The sequence below is a fragment of the Phocoena phocoena genome, chromosome 6, assembly GCF_963924675.1.
Source record: "Phocoena phocoena chromosome 6, mPhoPho1.1, whole genome shotgun sequence".
In the NCBI taxonomy this organism is placed as follows: domain Eukaryota; kingdom Metazoa; phylum Chordata; class Mammalia; order Artiodactyla; family Phocoenidae; genus Phocoena; species Phocoena phocoena.
Genome location: NC_089224.1, coordinates 82,785,167 through 82,804,343, shown reverse-complemented (window position 1 = coordinate 82,804,343; position 19,177 = coordinate 82,785,167). Strand labels below are relative to the sequence as shown.

At 38.5% G+C, this 19,177-nt stretch overlaps 1 protein-coding gene across 7 annotated transcripts in view; it reads right to left on the bottom strand.

Moving 5' to 3' along the window:
• Nucleotides 1-19,177, bottom strand: part of TGFBR1 (transforming growth factor beta receptor 1) — a 69,572-nt gene that overhangs the window by 14,659 nt on the left and 35,736 nt on the right. Inside the window, exons 2-5 of one of the 7 annotated variants that reach the window (XM_065878441.1) lie at nt 14,302-14,547; nt 11,195-11,437; nt 5,539-5,769; nt 1,368-1,535 (exon numbers count right to left, since the gene is read on the bottom strand). In XM_065878441.1, the coding sequence (XP_065734513.1) occupies nt 1,368-1,535; nt 5,539-5,769; nt 11,195-11,437; nt 14,302-14,547 (888 nt within the window). Of the gene's footprint in view, nt 1-1,367; nt 1,536-5,538; nt 5,770-11,194; nt 11,438-14,301; nt 14,548-19,177 lie in introns of those variants that run through there. The other 6 variants (XM_065878442.1, XM_065878444.1, XM_065878445.1 and 3 more) reach the window with 6 other exon arrangements.

Genomic DNA, 19,177 nt, shown 5'->3' with positions numbered 1-19,177 from the left:
GCAGGGACTATGTATTTTAATCTATTTATTTAGTCTTCTCACTAAAATGAAAAAAAAATATTAAAAATAATTTAAAAATAATTAAAATTATTTAAAAATAATTAAAATTAAAAAGTAATAATTACAATGTGGAAAACTTGGAACCCTCAGAGACTGCTGATGGAAATGTAAAATAGTACAGGCACTTGGGAAAAAAAAGTCTGGCAGTTTCACAAATTTTTAGAGTAACTATATGATCCAGTAATTCCACTCCCAGGTATATATCCAAGAGAACTGGAAACATGTCCACACAAAAACCTGTACAACAATGTTCATAGCAGCATTATTCATAACAGCCCAAAGTGGAAACAACCCATATGTCCATCACTGATGAATGGATACCCAAAATGTGGTATATCCATACAATGAAATATTACTCAGCCATAAGAAAGAATGAATTGCTGATAAATGCTGCAGCATGGGTGAACCTTGAAAATACACTAAGAGAAAGAAGCCAGTCACAAAAGATCACATATTGTATGATTCCTTTTGTATGCTATGTCCAATCTATAGAGATGGAAAGTATATTAGAGGTTGCCTAAGGCTAAAGAGTTTGGGGGGAAATGGGGAATGACTGCTAAGAACTACAGGGTTCTTTTAAGATGATGAAAATGTTCTAAAACTGATTGTGGTGATAGCTGTACAACTCTGTGAATATACTAAAAACCACTGAATTGTATACCAAATGGGTAAATAACTCAATAAAGCTATTATAATCAACAATAATAAAATTTACAAAGATGGGGCTGGCTGAGATAGTAAAACAGCATGTGTGTTGTAAAGTTGGGAGTGGGGGAGCCATCAGGTAGCAAGTGGATAATCATTAGAGCAGAGAATATATTGGCATCTGATATCTTATATGGCACAAAAAGCAAAGCATAAAAATTTCATAAACTTAGTATTCAATTTTTCAACTGTAAAACTGTCTCATGCAGTCTCCTTATCCTAGGGTCAAATATAATTATTAGATAGCCAGATAACATTTATGGAGCGTGTTGATGTTTACAAAGCTTTTTCACATTTCATATGGTACTGCACATAAACTAAATTCCAAAATCAAGAGCCTCAAAAATCACAAGAAAGACTAAATGCTACTACTTTTAAGAACTTACAAAAATATCAGTATTGTTACAATGACTGGAGAATCTCTGAACAAATTCCCAGATTCATAACTCCACCTTAGATTTTCAACAGAAAGGTAAAATATTCTCATCTAAAAACTCATTTTAAATATCTCCAATTAAGCTGACTTCTTGCAAAAATTTTCTGAACAGATATTAGATCCATGGGAATTTAAAAGCTTAAATAACAGGATTGCTTTGAGTTACCTTGGGTACCAACTATCTCCATGTGAAGATGGGCAAGTCCACTTGCTGTGGACAGAGCGAGTTTTATCATTCCTTCCACAGTAACTGTGTATCTGTTCAAGTAATCAAAAAGGGATCCATGCTCATGATAATCTGACACCAACCAGAGCTGAGTCCATGTACCATTGTCTGCCAAGTAGAATAACAATATTTCAGACGGGCTATAGAACATTTATGATTTATTCAAAAGTTATCATTTTTTACTCTCAATCCTGAATCACACAACTGCAATATGTTGGTACCTCAAATTTGTATATATTTCTTTCATATTTTCTTGTATTTCAGTTTTCTTATACTTTCATGTATGTATCCTTTAGATCCTTAAAGTAAGCCCCTTAATCTTGAGATAAGGCAAGGATAACTAATCCCATTCAAGAGAGGGAATCATAGTTAAAAAATGGTGATGTTGAGTCCACACAGATGGTAGCAGGGCTGGGATAATGCTTCGAGGAATGCCTGGTTCAAGTTAGGTGCCTGGTTCAGGTTAGGTGCTCAACGATTGTTTCTGGAACGGGGGAGGGAAACAAGGGAGGAGGGAGGGAAGAAGATGAGAAGTACCTGGAACCTAGTGTGGCTATAGTGGGAATGGAATATTATTGGAAACTGAAAGGGAGCTTAAATGAGAACTGCAAGCTTTAATGACAAACAGACTGTGTGTACCGTTCACAAAGAAGCCAGAAAAGATTACAATTCCAAGGTTTCCAGATTAGAAAAATATAAAAATAGTGGTATCACTGACACATGGGGAAGCTGAGACAGGAGCTAAAAATGTCATGGGGAGAAATGGCTAGGACTGAATCCAGTTTTACACAAGGTGATTTTGAACCTCAACAACTAGGAATATGTGTTCTTCCAAAAGTTCATTTGTAAGCCAGTACATGAATTGGAAATGTATGTTCCCATGAGAATCATGGTAACGGTTCTGGCTGGGCTTCTAGGCTAGGGTGGTCCACAAAAGCCAATTTAACCTAGGAGTAGCTGGCAAGTCATATATTTCACAAAATCATGAAAGCAAAAATATTACAACAATACTAGGAGGCAGGACAATTCAGTAAAAGATGCACACTTGGAGTCATTCTGACCTGGGTTGGAATCAGGGCCTGGCTGTCACTGACTACATAACCTCAGACAAGTTTCTTAACCAATGAGCCTTTGTTCCTTCTTTTACACAACAAGAATACCTTACTTTGCGAGACTACTAAGAAGATTTTAAAAATAGGATAATAGATTTTTAAAAAGCATTTAGTACAATGCATGGCATGTAAGAACTTCCCCATTAGTTGTAAAACAAAAGAAAACCTGATTGACATAAAACAATTTCTATATTTTGAAGGTTGTTAATTGAAAGAAAGCAATTCTGATTAGAAAAGATTAAGGAATGAAATGTTTTCAGAAGATTCTGGAGGAGATTTCTGGGTATTTTCGAAAGGATTTAGATATTCATGATACTAGTTCTTTATCAACTTGTTTCTTCATAAACTTTGTAAACTGATTCTGTTCAAACTTATACCTTTCCTTGATACAGGTACATCACTAGCTTTATCTGCATGCTTATTAACCATACCTGAATTCAGAAAGGCTCACAAATACAAGAAATAAATAGGAACACAGCAAGATGGAAGAATGGGAGGTTTTCTGAGGTAAGTGACAAGAGAGGTGGAAGGAAGAAGGACATATTAGAGGCTATGCCCACATAAAGGGTTGTCTAAGGTGGAAGTAACTAAATCAGTATGAGAAAGATAAAGAAAAGGGGAATAGGGGATGGAGGGGTTAGGTTCTAGGCAAAGTCCATTAACCCTGACAAAGAAGAAAGGAGGTGTAGGGAAGAGCCAGCAGGGTTGTCAGTTCCCATGGTAACCTCCAGATGACAGTAACAGCTTGGCTGCTGCCTGAGCAAAAGGGAAGAGTTCAGGGCACAGCAGCAGGAACATTTTGTGTTGGTTAGTGTGTTTACAACTTGGAACAAGCCTAAAACATGCTGGGCCTGGGTAAGGGTTGAACCTCAAACTGTATATTTGAAAGTCACCACTACCTACCATTGAGTTTGAAAGCAAAAATGTGGGTAAGTTCTTTGAGGGAGAAATTATTATTTGTAGAATTAGAGCCTTCATATGTATTAAGAGTTTCAGAAAACAAAAACACCTATTAAGAAATAAAGTCCAGAGTCACAGAATACAAAGGTTGTTTTAAGGGTTGGGGGAGAAGCTAAATGGTGTTGAAGACAGAAGAAAGTGAAAACTAAGGACTTGGTCAGACTATGATCACTGCTTTTGTTTGTTTTGTTTTTAAATTAAGTAATACTGAATTGGTAGTATCTATTGATAATCCCTGCTTACATCCATCACTGCCCCTAAGTCACGAAAAGCAGATAATCACACTTATACACCTCCTGATTTGATGCAATAGAAAGAATATGTAGAAAGTATATATTTTCAGGAAACCAATAAAATAATCAGATTCAGTCTCTAATTTTAACTACCAGTTTTCAAATTATACAAGGAGCAAGTTCAGAGATACTATAAGAATTCAATTAATGATAAGCCCTATAGGACAAACAATCCAGTTTCTTTAACAAATAAACTCCGAGAAGAAAAAGACAAAGGGTAACCCTAGTGATTTTAAGGGATTTAAGATAAATATCAACCAAATGCAATGGATCCTAAAGTGAATAACCAATTGTTAAAAAAAAAAAGGGGGGGGGAGACCACTCCAGAAATGTGAAACTGACTAGATATTTGATGGCATTTTAAAAATTGACAATGGTAGTATTGTTATGTTTCACAAAAAAAGATTCCCCGTAATCTAAAGATACAAACAGATATTTATGGATGAAAAGATATGCTATCTGGGATTAGCTTCAAATAATTCAGAGGGGGCAGAGTAGGTGGAATCAGAGCTCAAATATGGTTGGCAGTGAGCTGATAATTGTTGAAGCTGGGTGATGGGGGGTTCATTATACTATTCTCTGCTTTTCTATATACTGGAAATTTTCTATAAATAAAAGTTTACAAAAACAAGTAATAAATGTTTGTTGTAAATAAATTTGAAAATACAGAGAAGCAAAAAGAAAAATCAAAATCACCCATGAACACAAACTGAGATTAAACATTGTTAATATTTCAAAGAAATAAATATTGTTGAAGAAAATGGGAAGGGAGAGAAGTAAAAAGATGACTGACTATGGTTATGGCCTTAAAAAAAGATGATAGCATTTTTTTAAAAAAATAGGAAAGCTGGGATATACATCTGATTCAGGGTGGGTGTGATGAGAGTCGAGTTGTAATACTGGGTTGGCCAAAAAGTTCATTTGGGTTTTTCTGTAACATCTCACGGAAAATCCCAAATGAACTTTTTGGCCAACCCAATACAAGCCTCTGACAAAAGCTATAAAGGTAGGATTGTGGGCACTACTATAATAACTGAAGCCAGGAAAGTAAATGAAGTGCAGTCTGAAGTCACTTTTCACAGTCACCTCGCATGCTGACTGTCTACTGACATGGCTTCCTCACTTGCTTCAGCATCTGCCCCCAGGCCTCAAGCACCTGTGTACCACAGGCAAGAAAAGGTCCACATGGTTACTAAGGGCAAGGTGGTTTTGGAGAAACCATTTCTCTATTTAAGTGAGTTTACTTAAAAGATTAATCTATTTAGCCTAGCAATTTAAACACAGAATACACTGAGAAGTTATTCTTACTCTCCCTATACATAAGGTCATTAAGAAATATTAGAATGCCCTAATGGTCAGGAAGAGATTAAAAGGAAACATATATGAGCTCTAGCCTATCTCAAAACTCTGGGCAACCAGAGTTGATAAATTTTTTTTCTACATTATGACTATCCTGAGTAACTAACTTCCCAGAACCAAACAACAAAAGCATGTAACCTTTTTTTAAATAGCTCTTTACATTTTATAAAGCAATTAGAGGTTTAGGAACATGTTGTCAAGAGTCAAGAAAATCTTTAAGAAGTTCCTGTTCCTAAAGGCTTCTAATATATTCTATTTTACTTAATGGGTCTAATTTATATTACAAACATCCATTTCTCATCAAATATGACAATGTTTAATAGTCTTCTTTGTGGAAAGGATTAAGTATATTTTGTAACACTCAAAGGAGAAGCAAATGTTACTCACCTTTATTGTCTGCTGCTATAAATCCCAAGATGTTTTCATGACGTAACATGACGGTCTGATAAATCTCTGCCTCACGGAACCATGAACGTTCTTCTCTAGAGGAGAATATTTTAACAGCGACTTCTTCTCCTCTCCATTTTCCTCGCCAAACTTCTCCAAAACGACCTTTGCCAATACTTTCTTGTAACACAATAGTTCTCGCAATTGTCCTCTGAACAAGCAATGGTAAACCTAAAGATAAAAATAAATAGTATTTGACACAACCAACCAATATCGGTACCTGTTTCTAACACCACAATAGGTGTTAAAAGAGTGACTCAGAAAGGTTTAACTCCTTAAAGGAACTTACAATCTCACTGAGGAAATATAGAGTAAATTTGCAAAAACAATAATTCATGATAAAAGGAAAATAATAAATACAATAAAAGAATCCAGAAACTCCTGCCTAGAGAGTCAAGGTAGGCTTTAAAAGATAAGCTGAATTTAGATTGTCCTTTACAGAAGGGATAGGACAAAGAAGAAGACAAGGAGGTAAGGTGTTTAGGTAGGAGGAATATGCAAGCAAAAGTAGAAGAAATGGATGATACATGTTTAGGGAACCAGCTTAGATAGATAAGCAGAAAAAGGATGTATGGGGGGCTTCCCTGGTGGTGCAGTGGTTGAGAGTCCGCCTGCCGATGCAGGGTACACGGGTTCGTGCCCTGGTCCGGGAAGATCCCACATGCCGCGGAGCGGCTGGGCCCGTGAGCCATGGCTGCTGAGCCTACGCGTCCGGAGCCTGTGCTCCTCAACAGGAGAGGCCACAACAGTGAGAGGCCTGCATACCGCCAAAAAAAAAAAAAAAGGATGTATGTAGTAAAACAGTAGAAGAGAAGCTGCACCAGAATGTGAAGAATACTGAATGCCCGGCTCAAGATGACTGAGAGCTGTGGGTGAAAGAGGAACTAGTAAACATTTCCATTCATTTCATGACTGGAAAGAAATAATTTAAAAATCTTATTTCAGAAAGATGAGTCTGGTAACAGTTTTACAAAAGGAGGAGGAGAAAAGCATGTAAGGAGGAGGAGAAAAGTGTGTAAGCATAAGAAATGAAGAAGTAAATTCTGGTCTAACTTTTAATAAATCAGTAAAAATTATCACAGAAACCATTTCAAGGCAAGCAATTTACCAATTTACGTGCCAGGAACTGGCTGCCTAGGCAACACTAATATCTTAAGGAAAGATGCCAAGTAACTTACCTTGGTGATGAAACATTGGCAATTTTCTCACTAACTGAACTTGTCTTACTATAAAATACATAGTTTTAAATATTACCACACTTATTTACATAAAAGTATTTACTAACTACCTACAAAATTTAAGTAACACTATATTTGGGACTATTCCAATTCCCCATGGACTAAGAACTGTCAAATTATACTGACACTGACAAAATATCAGTGTACATCGTGTTCTACAGTATTTTATTTATAGTCTAATACACATAAATTGGTGTCACTTATAATCTATATTGAGTTGCCTGCTAGATCAAATTAAACTAATGGAAGTAAGTAAAATTATCTGGTCTCTTTGATTCTCTGGTGTGAAATACTTATAAATCCAAATGTTAAATCTTTAAGTTGTCTCTTTTCATCTTTAAGTTTCTCAAATAGATCCTTCCTTCCCCTTGCTCTATCCATCCTCCGTACTTCCTGCAAAGTAATTAGCAGTCTGATTGTAAACAATTGTTTTTTATAAGGAGACTGCTGGTTAAAAATAAATCTGTGAAAAATCCTTATTTAAATCAAGGAGCTCTTTTGTATTATGAATAACCAATTCCTAATTCTGTTGTTTACAGTAGACACTAACTTACAAAATTTTCTTAAAGCCTTTGAACAGGGCCACACCATGTACTTAAAGATTTAAAGTATACTTAAGAGTTCATTTCAGGAGGCTGATCTGGAAGTTAGAAATGCAGGGAATAAAGAAGAAAGGGAATAGCAAATGGGAAGTCTGAAAATGCCTGACACATTCAGGACTCACGCAGGGTCAAGAAAGCCTAACAGGACAAAGAAAGTCTTTGTCTTCCCCTTCACAACTGGATTCTAGATGCAGAACTAGAATTAAAAATCAAATCTAGATTTATCATATTATCTGTATTTGGTTACCATAACCCACATGAAAATCTGAGCATTTTTTAAAAAGTAATAGTTTTTTTCTAAAGACAAAAATAAACAGGCCTAATTCAGATCTCTATGTTCTCTGCTTTACTTCTGTACCTTTTAGAACTACTTGAGCAAAAACTTCAATAGGGAAACAGGGTCCAAGCACCTTTACATGCAGTGAACAACAGAAATAAGACCTGAAGGACATGCATGCATTAAAGAGATCGTAAGCATGAATGAGACATAATAAACATTGGCCTAGGAGACGCACACTCTCAAAAACTGGCACACAGGGGACTTCCTTGGTGGTGCAGTGGATGGGACTCTGCACTCCCAATGCAGGGGGCCCGGGTTCGATCCCTGGTTGGGGAGCTGTATCCCGTGTGAGTGCCACAACTAGGGAGCCCATGTGCCGCAACTAAGGAGCCTGCCTGCCGCAACTAAGACCCCACACAACCAAATAAATAAATCTGGCACATGTTTGCGTGTTCCCACATACTTTGCAATCTAATGACAGCTTAAATATGGGCACATGCACAACCTGTGATTCAAATAAATGCAACAGGGATACGATTAGCTTTAAGTTTAGACCTAGGTTCCAGAACACATCTCTCCATTGTCTCCCTGCAATTCCTAAGTTAAAAGTACAGTCTCTGAAAGAGAGAGATAGGGCCTTTCCTCAATTATGGTCATAGTATTGAGTAATAAACATTTGAATTCATAACATAAAATGTTTTATCTTTTCCTCAATGAGTGAAAGAACTAAAAAGGATATTATACACAGACATTTGACTTACTCAGAGGCATGAGTCCCATTCATGAAATGGCATTCAGTCTTTATAATAAATAGAAGGAAAAGCAATGGAATTTTCTGCTGTCATTCAACAGAAGATAGCTTCTGTCTGGATAAATCTGAAAGCCATTAACATAGAATAAACTATGACAGGGAAGGAGGCCTTAAACTAGTTTTTTTTGTAAAATGCAGCAAATTCATATTGTATATCAGATTTTTTTTCCAAATATCTTTTCAATAAGAATAACACCTGTCATTTGGATATAACTTTACAATCTACCAAGTGCTTAAGTGCTTTCACACAAACATCTCGTTTCATTTGAACCTCACAACAATCCAGTAATGTACACTGGGCAGAGTTCATTACTTTCATTAATAACTCAGGCATGAGACATCAGCTAACTGCCCAAAGCCACAGAGCTGGCAAACAATGCAGACAAGTTTTTGCAGGGTGTAAAAGGAGGCATAAAAGGAGGGAGAGAAGCTTTCAACAATAGAGTTGGGTCCCTGACATATCTAGAAATATAGATAAAATGGAAAAGGAACAATTCCATTCTTTACTACAATTCCATTCTTTACTTCATGTCTGTATCTTAAGAGGTAAATAAATATATTCTTATTCAGAAACAAACTGCCATCCAGACAGCAATTTCTTTTAATCCTTTAGGTAGGCTTGCTCTCCTTGAGGCCTGATACATACCACTGTGCCAAGTGGCAGGAGCTGCTTTGATTTCCCTGGGTGTAAGTGTGGCAACAAGAGAGCAGGTCCAAGGGATTAATTCCAAATGATCTAAAGCCACCCTAATTTTCTGTGACTTTGGCCCTTGCTTATTATATTTTGTTGGTCCAGGTTAGCTTCTAGAATGAGCCAGATATTCTTTGGGAACCCTTTGAACTAACTCAGAATCAAAGGGGAACCCTAAAATAATCTCTCTCCACTCCTCCACCACTCCTGCCCAAAGACTGTCACATCTTCAGTACTAAGGCTGCTCCATCTCAATCCAGCCAGTCACTGCCTCCCTCCTCACAACAGTCACAGGGATCCCTAAAGGCTGCCTTAAGAGACCCGGGCTCCACCGTAAGCCTGTATGTATCCTAGCAGTCATGGGCAGAACTCACTTACTGAATATGTACGGCCAAATTCTACAGAAGAAAACTTTGTCATGAAGTCAGTTTCTTCATATTTAAATGAATAAACATACATATATATACATGAATATATCTTCATTCCCTTAAAGACATTTGTCATTATGTGAACTTTCTGTATCATCAGGTGAGATTCTGTGCTTCAGAGTCATATTCCTCCCCCAATCACAATTTCTGCTTTAAAGTTCCTTCAGGGACTTCCCCGGTGGCGCAGTGGTTAAGAATCTGCCTGCCAATGCAGGGGACAAGGGTTCGAGCCCTGGTCCAGGAAGATCCCACATGCCATGCAGCAACTAAACCCGTGCTCCACAACTACTGAGCCCGTGTGCCACAACTACTGAAGCCCACGCACCTAGAGCCCGTGCTCCGCAACAAGAGAAGCCACCACAATGAAGAGTAGCCCCCGCTCGCCACAGCTAGAGAAAGGCTTCGCGCAGCAACAAAGACCCAACGCAGCCAAAAAATAAAATTAATTAATTTTAATAAACCAATAAAGTTCCTTTAATCACTTGATTATAAAATTCATGAAATTTTCATTAAACATATTTTAAAATTTTTTTATCCATGAATCTAGCCCTTATTTGAAGTTAATTTATACTTTTCAAAGGACAGTACATCTCATTTAAAAGTCCTAACAAACCACTTTAAGTATTATTATCAACAGTATCTGTCCCATATTTCTGATGAGGAAACAGAAGCCCAAGGAGAAAACATGGTCTAACCAAGATCAGACAGCCAATCAAGGACAAAGCTTGCACTGGAATCTAGATCTCTTAATTCCTGGCTAGGAATTAAGTGTCAAATTACAATACTGTAGAGGATAGGAGTCTTCTCTTAGTATCCTTCCAAAGCACATGTAAGAAAAAGTGAAAATTAAATCCCCTTTTTATTTAAATATGAAGCACTGATTGCTATGCCAAAATTTGCTTCAGGTAATTAGATAATCTATTTCTGATCCCACAAAAATCAAAGAGAACTGAGAAAAGCAAATATCAGAAGGGCCATGGATCCATAAAGCTATATTAAATAACAAGGTGGTCAGACTTTTTTCTAAAGTGAGAAAATGACTAAAAATTCATTAGTTTAATAAAAAACTAGGCCTGAGCCAGAGACAGCAATTTAATGTTGAAAAAGCAAATAACCTTCACAATTCCAAACACACTCTCTGACATGCCTGCTTTCAATACAAAAATAAAGCTGCTAAACAGTCCTGAAGAGAATGGGTAAACTGCAGATTATTTGAACATCTGTGAACTTCGGCCTCAGCTACAGAGGAATAACTGTCCTTATTCTCACAGTCATGAGAAGGTGAGAATGTTTTCAAAGTTACACAAATGTGAAGGTGACTTACTTTTACTGCTCAAATAAGTCAGTCAATTTTATTTGTCCTTACTAAACTAGCCATAGTCAGATACAGACCTAGCTTAAAGACCTTTATTAGGTTCAAAGCTGGAGTAGTATTCACACTATCCCAAGTGTTAACATACTAAGCCAACTGGCTTAGCCAACTAATAAATAACACAGTTAATTTTAAAAAGACATCTTAGGAAAAAGAAAAAAACAAATACATTACCTGATCCAGAACCCGATGTTGTCATATCATAAATTAAATCTTTTAACGTAGTACCCTCTGAAATAAAGGGGCGATCTAATGAAGGATCTTCTTCATTTGGCACTCGATGGTGAATGACAGTGCGGTTATGGCAGATATAGACCATCAACATGAGTGAGATGCAGACGAAGCATACTGGTCCAGCAATGACAGCTGCCAGTTCGACAGGACCAAGGCCAGATGATGGCTTTCCTGGAAAAGGGCCTCAAGTGAAATAAACATCAACAACAATAACACTGTAGGCGGCATCCACAATTTCCTAAATCCTCCACATTTCCTGCAGTTGGCCACTACCACCATTAGTCAGAGCCTCATCACAGCAGCTTATAAAGCTCAAACCCGTAACAAGTGAAGCACTTAATCTCCCATTGGCTCTCCTTTTATGATCACCAGCTCTGTCAACATCCACTTAGTCTTCCTGAAGTCTTAAGCCATCCCCTAAATAACAAGGCCAGCTACCACAAACACTGTAGGACCACCCCCCACCCCACTTAGCCCTGTCAGATCGCTAATAGAAGAACCAATAATCTGGAACAACTCCCATTAAATATTTCTTCTTAAGTCATTGTCTTCTTTTTCTTTTTTTTTAAAAAGTAGTTTGGCTCATCTTCTTATTCCAAGGCTAGTATATGCTCATAGCAGGAAAAAAAATTAAAAAATATAAATACAGATGAGCAAAATTTAAAAAAAAATTAACTACAGCCTCACCATCCCCCCCAAACTCACCTGTGTATATATCTCCACCAATTTTTTTCATGCAAAAATATATCCTCTTTTTTTAACAGTTTGCATGTGTATACTTTCTAGTTTATTTTAATCACTTAGACTTTTAATTAAAGATCTTTTTTTATAATCTCTTTTAACAATTAACAATTTGCATTGTTTCAGAAACACATTAATTACAGATATTTTGGCATTCATTCTGACACATGCTGGTTCATGGCTCACCACCCTTTCTTTCACATCACATCTTTATCACTCTTGAGATCTTTATTTGGATTGATTTCATATGATAAAGAATCCTAATTCTAGTAATTCCTTTCAGAAAGAGTATATGGGTCCTTAAACACTGAATACTTAATTATCTAAAGATGCTTATTGCCTTTATATATGAAAAATCTTGACTCATCTAAAGAATTTTGGGTAACAAGCAATGTTATGATATTCCATTGCCTTCTGGTATTTAAAAAAAGCAAAAAATCTGAACTTTTTTTTTCCTTTTATAGGTAACCAGTGTTCACTTGTACTGAATGTGTGCACAATTTTTCTTTATTCTTGAAAACTGATAGCTTTTTCATTATATTTGGTTAAGTATTTTTTCATTAATTTTACATAGTATTTCTTCTCTCTTCTGTCCTTTTGCCTTTTTCTGGTTTTATGCTAACCATATTGGGTCACCTAGATCTGTCCTCTAAGTCTCTTAATTTGCTCACCAACTGTCTTTTTCTCTGAATTGTAACACAATTTCTCAAGTTTGTCTTGCTTTAAGCTTGTCTCACACTTGACAATAAAGTTACAACATCCAGTCTGCTGTTCACTTTCAATACTGCATTTTTAAAAATAATTCATCAATTGAGCTTTTCATCTGAAAGCGATCTTAATAACTGTGAAATGTTCTCATTTCATTGTGAACAACTGAAAACAGACCTTGGACTGTCTGAAAGTTCTTCCCTAACATGCTGTAAGTGTATTTCATAGGATGACATCTACTCTCATTTATCCAGTTCAGTTCACTTCTTTTGAACCATGCAATCTTTCCATTTGGTAAATTTGTTTGCTGTCTGATTATCAGGGACCTGGGAATGAGGTATTTGTGTATTTTAGCATTAAAAATAAAGTGAGCTCTTCATAAGGTTTTGTGAGTCTCCATTCTGATATTTCAAGCCATTTCAAATAATGGAAATGGGAAATTCTGGAATTATCATTCTCCTTGTCATATTAGAATTGCAGATGCCTATATAAAAGACAGAAAAATTACAGTCTGACAGAGCTTTGCCACAGGGACCTTCTCTATCATGCTGAAGATTTGGTTTTACTTTGCCGTTATCACTCGAACTAGGTGGAGGACTGCCTTCCTTCTACAACTGGCAGGATTGGCCCTTTTCCTCTGAGCTACAGCAGTGCTTCCTACTTTAATTAGCATGATGCCTAGACGAACTCTGAGTGGAAAGTGAGCACTGAAAGCAGGTGCTTCCTAAAGGAGAATTGAGAGTTTGCCCCCGTAGCCTAGCCTCACACCCAGCCCCTCAGCTTAAGGTATTGGTGGGATTCTGCAAGAGGGTCTTTCACCTACTTCTTTTCCTATAGTCAGTTCTTCACTAGTCTGTTATAATCTGCACTATAACTGCAGAGCTCCTCACAACTATAGGCATGTGGGTGGCATTTCTTCCATTAATTCTCTTAGCATTAATATAGGTTTTCCTCATTTTTGTATTCCTTTGATTATTATAGTAGGTATTTTGGATTTGGGGAAAGTGCCAGAAGAGTTAAACAGATGAGCTTAGACTGGCATCTTAAATCAGAACCTTAAAATTAATCTAATCCTAAGCATTTATGAAGCTTTCAAATTCCTGGCTCTTCCAGGACATTTTAAAATGTAAACTATGGTGAAAGACCAAAAACCTAGAAATCGTATATAATAATTTATACATAAAGATCATAAGGCAAGGTGATATTACAAAATGAAGGCACCTGGACTGTTTAGTGCTGCTCTCAATTCCCTCCCATTACTGACTGCTTTAAAAGACTGGAGCATTATACAAGGAAAAAATTTCACTCTGAGGACATATTGCTACGGTGGGCTTTATCAGTATTCTCTAAAGGAGGCTACCCTTTTAGGCATAACAGACCTCAGAGAAAGTATCTTGGAACCACCTTCTCAAACAGCACACACGCAGGAGTCAGGATCTTGGCTACCCTTATAACTCTACTACTTTGGACAAGTTACTTCTTGCCTCTATACTGAATAAACTGGGATAGACAATTTCTAAGATCCCTTCCAGCTCTAAAATCATAGAGTCTAAGAGCTTTTCTTGTAGTATCAAGAAAAAACTTATACAACAACTTACCAACAGTTGGGAGTTCTATTTTATTGCAGTGGTCCTGATTGCAGCAATATGTTGTAGTAACAGACCCAGTTTTTGAAGATGGTGCACATACAAATGGCCTGTCTCGTGGAATTAGGTCGATTTCAGCTATACACATGCTATTATGTATAACTTTGTCTGTGGTCTCTGTGACAGAGACAAAGCAGAGCCCATCTGTGACACAAGTAAAATTGTCTTTTGTACAAAGGTGGCAGAAACACTGTAATGCTGGGGGGAAAAGAAAAGATCCTGTCAGAAAAAATTCTCAAGGTTAACAATTTTAAATTATCCCATATTCTCTGTACTAATACATTCCTGATTCTATTATAATTATACAATTTCTTTGCTCTGTTCAAAAAACTCTTTGTTAACCTGAGAAATTCCAAATTCTGTTAAGAAGCACACATATGTAGGAGCCAAACATGTTGAAATTTGGACCCAGGCTTTTTCCTAAAACTTTTGGCTTCCAAGTATAGAAAAACTGTTACGTGCAATTTCATCAATGTAAGGCAAGCATTTGCCCTCCCATTTGAAACAAAGTACACTGAAATTTATAAAGGTTATACTTATTGGTCCAAAACTAGGCATTCATATATTCCCCCGACTGGGGAGCAATGTGAAAATACTACCACCTCCTCACTGTAGCTTGGAAATGTCAGGGTAAGTTTATGGTAATGAAGTAATGGAAATAGATTTGTATTGAGCCAGACATTCCTTTCTCCTTTGCAAATCCCCAAAAGACATGTATCTTCTAACTAGGATTAGGGTACTTTCTCACAAGCAAGGTAACAATACATATGTGCTCCAATCACACAGGCAACTGGCTACAGAAATGACTGGAGAAACATTAGCTCCATGCCCACTTTTATCTGTTTGATATTTATACTCAACTTAAGGGAAGTCTTCTAATTATCACACCAACACCTTCCCATACACACACACAACCTTTCACTAAGCTCTCCAACAAGATGAAGTGTTCCCCAAAGCATACACTGCTTACCAGAACTGTTATTTTTTCCTCTCCCTCATGATCCACATCTAAAACTAGGCCTGGTACACAGCAACATTCAAAAAGTGCTGAATGAGTGACAGATCACTAGGATCTCATGAAACAACAAAGCACACATATGTCCTTGAGTCCAATCAAACTTAACAATTACATGTTGGTAAGGGAAAGGGAAGAGTCCAGGTTTGCAGAATGGCCATCTGTGATGAGAGGCCTACTGTAACTAGAAAAAGAGTGGCTAGGCGGGCAGGCCAGCAGAAAGCTAGCTAACTCTGAACAGCTAACTTGGTGTGCAGGAAAGGGTTCACTCAGCAGGCCCAAGTTGCTCAAACCTTACACATCCCCAAGAAAGGCCTGTCTTCAGGACTGGCCCTTGGCCAGTTCCTGGGAGATGAGCTCTGACACCTTGAAATATTTTCCCTGATAAGAATGCTGCAAACCCTTTGTGACTGAGCCCCAGTAAAAACCCTGGACACCAAGGCTCTGGTGAGCTTCCCTGGTTGGCAACACTTCACATGTGCTGTCATACATCATTGCTAAGCTGTGGAGTGCACCTGTGCTACTGCACTGGGAGAGGACATCTGGAAGCTTGTACTGGGTTTCTCCTTGACTTTGCCCCATGAGGCGTCCCTTTTCCTTTAGATGATTTTAATATGTATCTTTCCACTGTAATAAATAAAAACCATGAGTATAACAGCTTTTCTGGGTCCTGTGAGTTCTTCTAGCAAATCATCAAGCTGGAGGATGGTCTTGAGGACCCCTAACTCACTTGCTAAACCCAAACTCAAGGAACATCAGCATTACCTCAAGCAGCTGCTTCCTGGTTGCTAGCTTAATTAGCATGCTTGTCTATTATCTTTACAGCCCAGCAAAGTTTTACCTCAATCATTATAAAAATTATTTTCTTTCTCCATAGATAATTCAGTTCTTTGAACTAAATCCTCCCAAGCATGAAGAGAATTCAAGAAAATTATAAGAAAAAGATACAGTTATAATCTAACATTTAAAAGACTGTTAAAAGAGACAGTAGCTTATTCATGGTGAGGTTTGGCGGTGATTGTAGGTTCCCTGGGTATAATTTCCTAAGGAGGGATTCTGAACCAGGAATCCACGGACTGGCTTCAGGGATACAAGGATCCCATGAAACTGTAGGCCAAATGTTGTACGTATTTACCTTTTCAAGGAGAAGGTTTATAGCTTTCAACAGAACCACAAAGTGGTCTATCACCCACAAAAAATTAACACCACCACACGAGATTGTCATTATTCTCTCCCGATTCCTCCTTACCCATGATTAGTCATTCAACCAATGTTTTCTAAGCATTAGCTTTAACAGCTGCTCTACCAAAAGCTTAGTATACAAAAATTTATAACTCATGGTCATAGCCCTTGAGGAGCTCCAACAACCAGTGAAGGAGAACATTACAATACACTATGGTAATCGCTATATATAAAAATACTACCATGAATACCTCTCCCTGTTCTACGATCTTCATGGCTCCCTTAGAGTATATGAAATAAGAGCTAAACAGTGGGTCTAACAATGAAAACTTCTACTTTGGGGTTCCAACTTACTGCTCACATTACAAATGCTGTCCTGGGCCATACACATCTCATTATTATGATAATCATGTCTTTCATGACCTTGGTCTTTACACATACTATCTCTCTGCCTACTTGAAACCCACCCTCTCATCTTTTTAAGACCCTATTCAAACAAGATCTTTTCCATGATGGGATCTAAACCTCTCCCCTACCCATAAGACAACTGGGTGACTCCTTTCAATTTTTTCCCATAGCCCTCTTTGCATACCTTTAGGTTAGCACAAATCAATCTATTTACACTTTGCCGTTAAAGTGTCTCTCATTACATTAAGAAGGGCCAAGATTTAAAATTTGTTTTATTTTCCCATCTTTGAATCCTGTACTCCTAGGCAGTGATCAGCAAATTATTTGCAAGGGAGACCTTCAAGATGGCAGAGGAGTGAGACGTGGAGATCGCCTTCCTCCCCACAAATACATCTACATGTGGAACAACTCCTAGAGAACACCTACTGAACGCTGGCAGAAGACCTCAGACTTCCCAAAAGGCAAGAAACTCCCCACGTACCTGGGCAGGGCAAAAGAAAAAAGAAAAAACAGAGACAAAAGAATAGGGACAGGACCTGCACCTCTGGGAGGGAGCTGTGAAGGAGAAAAAGTTTCCATACACTAGGAAACCCCTTCACTGGCTAAGACAGGGTATGGTGGGAGGGAAGCTGTGGAGCCATGGAGGAGAGCACAGCAACAGGGATTTGTAGAGGGCAAAGCGGAGAGATTCCCACACAGAGGATCGATGCCAACCAGCACTCACCAGCCTGAGAGGCTTGTCTGCTCACACGCCAGGATGGGCAGGGGCTGGGAGCTGAGGCTCAGGCTTTGGAGGTCAGATCCCAGGGAGAGGACTGGGGTTGGCTGCGTGAACACAGCCTGAAGGGGGCTAGTGTGCCACAGCTAGCCGGGAGGGAGTCCGGGAAAAAGTCTGGAACTGCTGAAGAAGCAAGAGACCATTGTTTCAGGGTGTGAGCTGCGGCTATCAGCATGGACACCAGAGACAGACATGAAATGCTAAGGCTGCTGCTGCAGCCACCAAGAAACCTGTGTGCAAGCACAGGTCACTAACCACACCTCCCCTCCCAAGACCCTGTGCATCCTGCCACTGCCAGGGTCCCGTGATCCAGGGACAACTTCATCGGGAGAATACACAGCGCACTTCAGGCTGTTGCAACGTAACACTGACCTCTGCCACCGCAGGCTCAACCCGCATTCCGTACCCCTCTCTCCCCCTGGCCTGAGCCAGAGCCCCCTAATCAGCAGCTCCTTTAACCCCATCCTGTCTGGGCGAAGAACAAACGCCCTCAGGTGAACTACATGCAGAGGCAGGGCCAAATCCAAAGCTGAACCCTAAGAGCTGTGCGAACAAATAAAAGAAAGGGAAATTTCTCCCAGCAGCCTCAGGAGTAGCGGATTAAATCTCCACAATCAACTTGATGTACCCTGCATCTGTGGAATACCTGAATAGACAATGAGTTATCCCAAAATTGAGGTAGTGGACTTTGGAAGCAATGATATATATATATTTTTCCTTTTTCTCTTTTTGTGAGTGTGTGTGTGTGTGTGTGTGTGTGTGTGTGTGTATGCTTCTTTGTGTGATTTTGTCTGTATAGCTTTGCTTTTACCATTTGTCCTAGGGTTCTGTCTGTCTGTTTTTGCTTTTGTTTTAAGTATAGTTCTTAGTGCTTGTTATCATTGGTGGATTTGTTTTTCAGTTTGGCTGCTCTCTTCTTTTTTTTAAATTACTCTTTAATTTTTTTTATTTTTAATAATTATTTTTTATTTTAATAACTTTATTTTATTTTATTGTTTTCTTTCTTTTTTTCTCCCTTTTCGTCTGAGCTGCGTGGCTGACAGGGTCTTCATGCTCCGGCTGGGTGTCAGGCCTGTGCCTCTGAGGTGGGAAAGCCGAGTTCAGTACATTGGTCCACCAGAGACCTCCCAGCTCCACGTAATATCAAACGGCAAAACCTCTCCCAGAGGTCTCCATCTCAATGCTAAGACCCAGCTCCACTCAACGACCAGCAAGCTACAGTGCTGGACACCCTATGCCAAACAACTAGCAAGAAAGGAACACAACCTCACCAATTAGCAGAGAGGCTGCCTAAAATCATAATAAGGCCACAGACACCCCAAAACACACCACCAGATGTGGACCTGTCCACCAGAAAGACAAGATCCAGCCTCATTCACCAGAACACAGGCACCAGTCTCCTCCACCAGGAAGCCTAAACAACCCACTGAACCAACCATACCCCC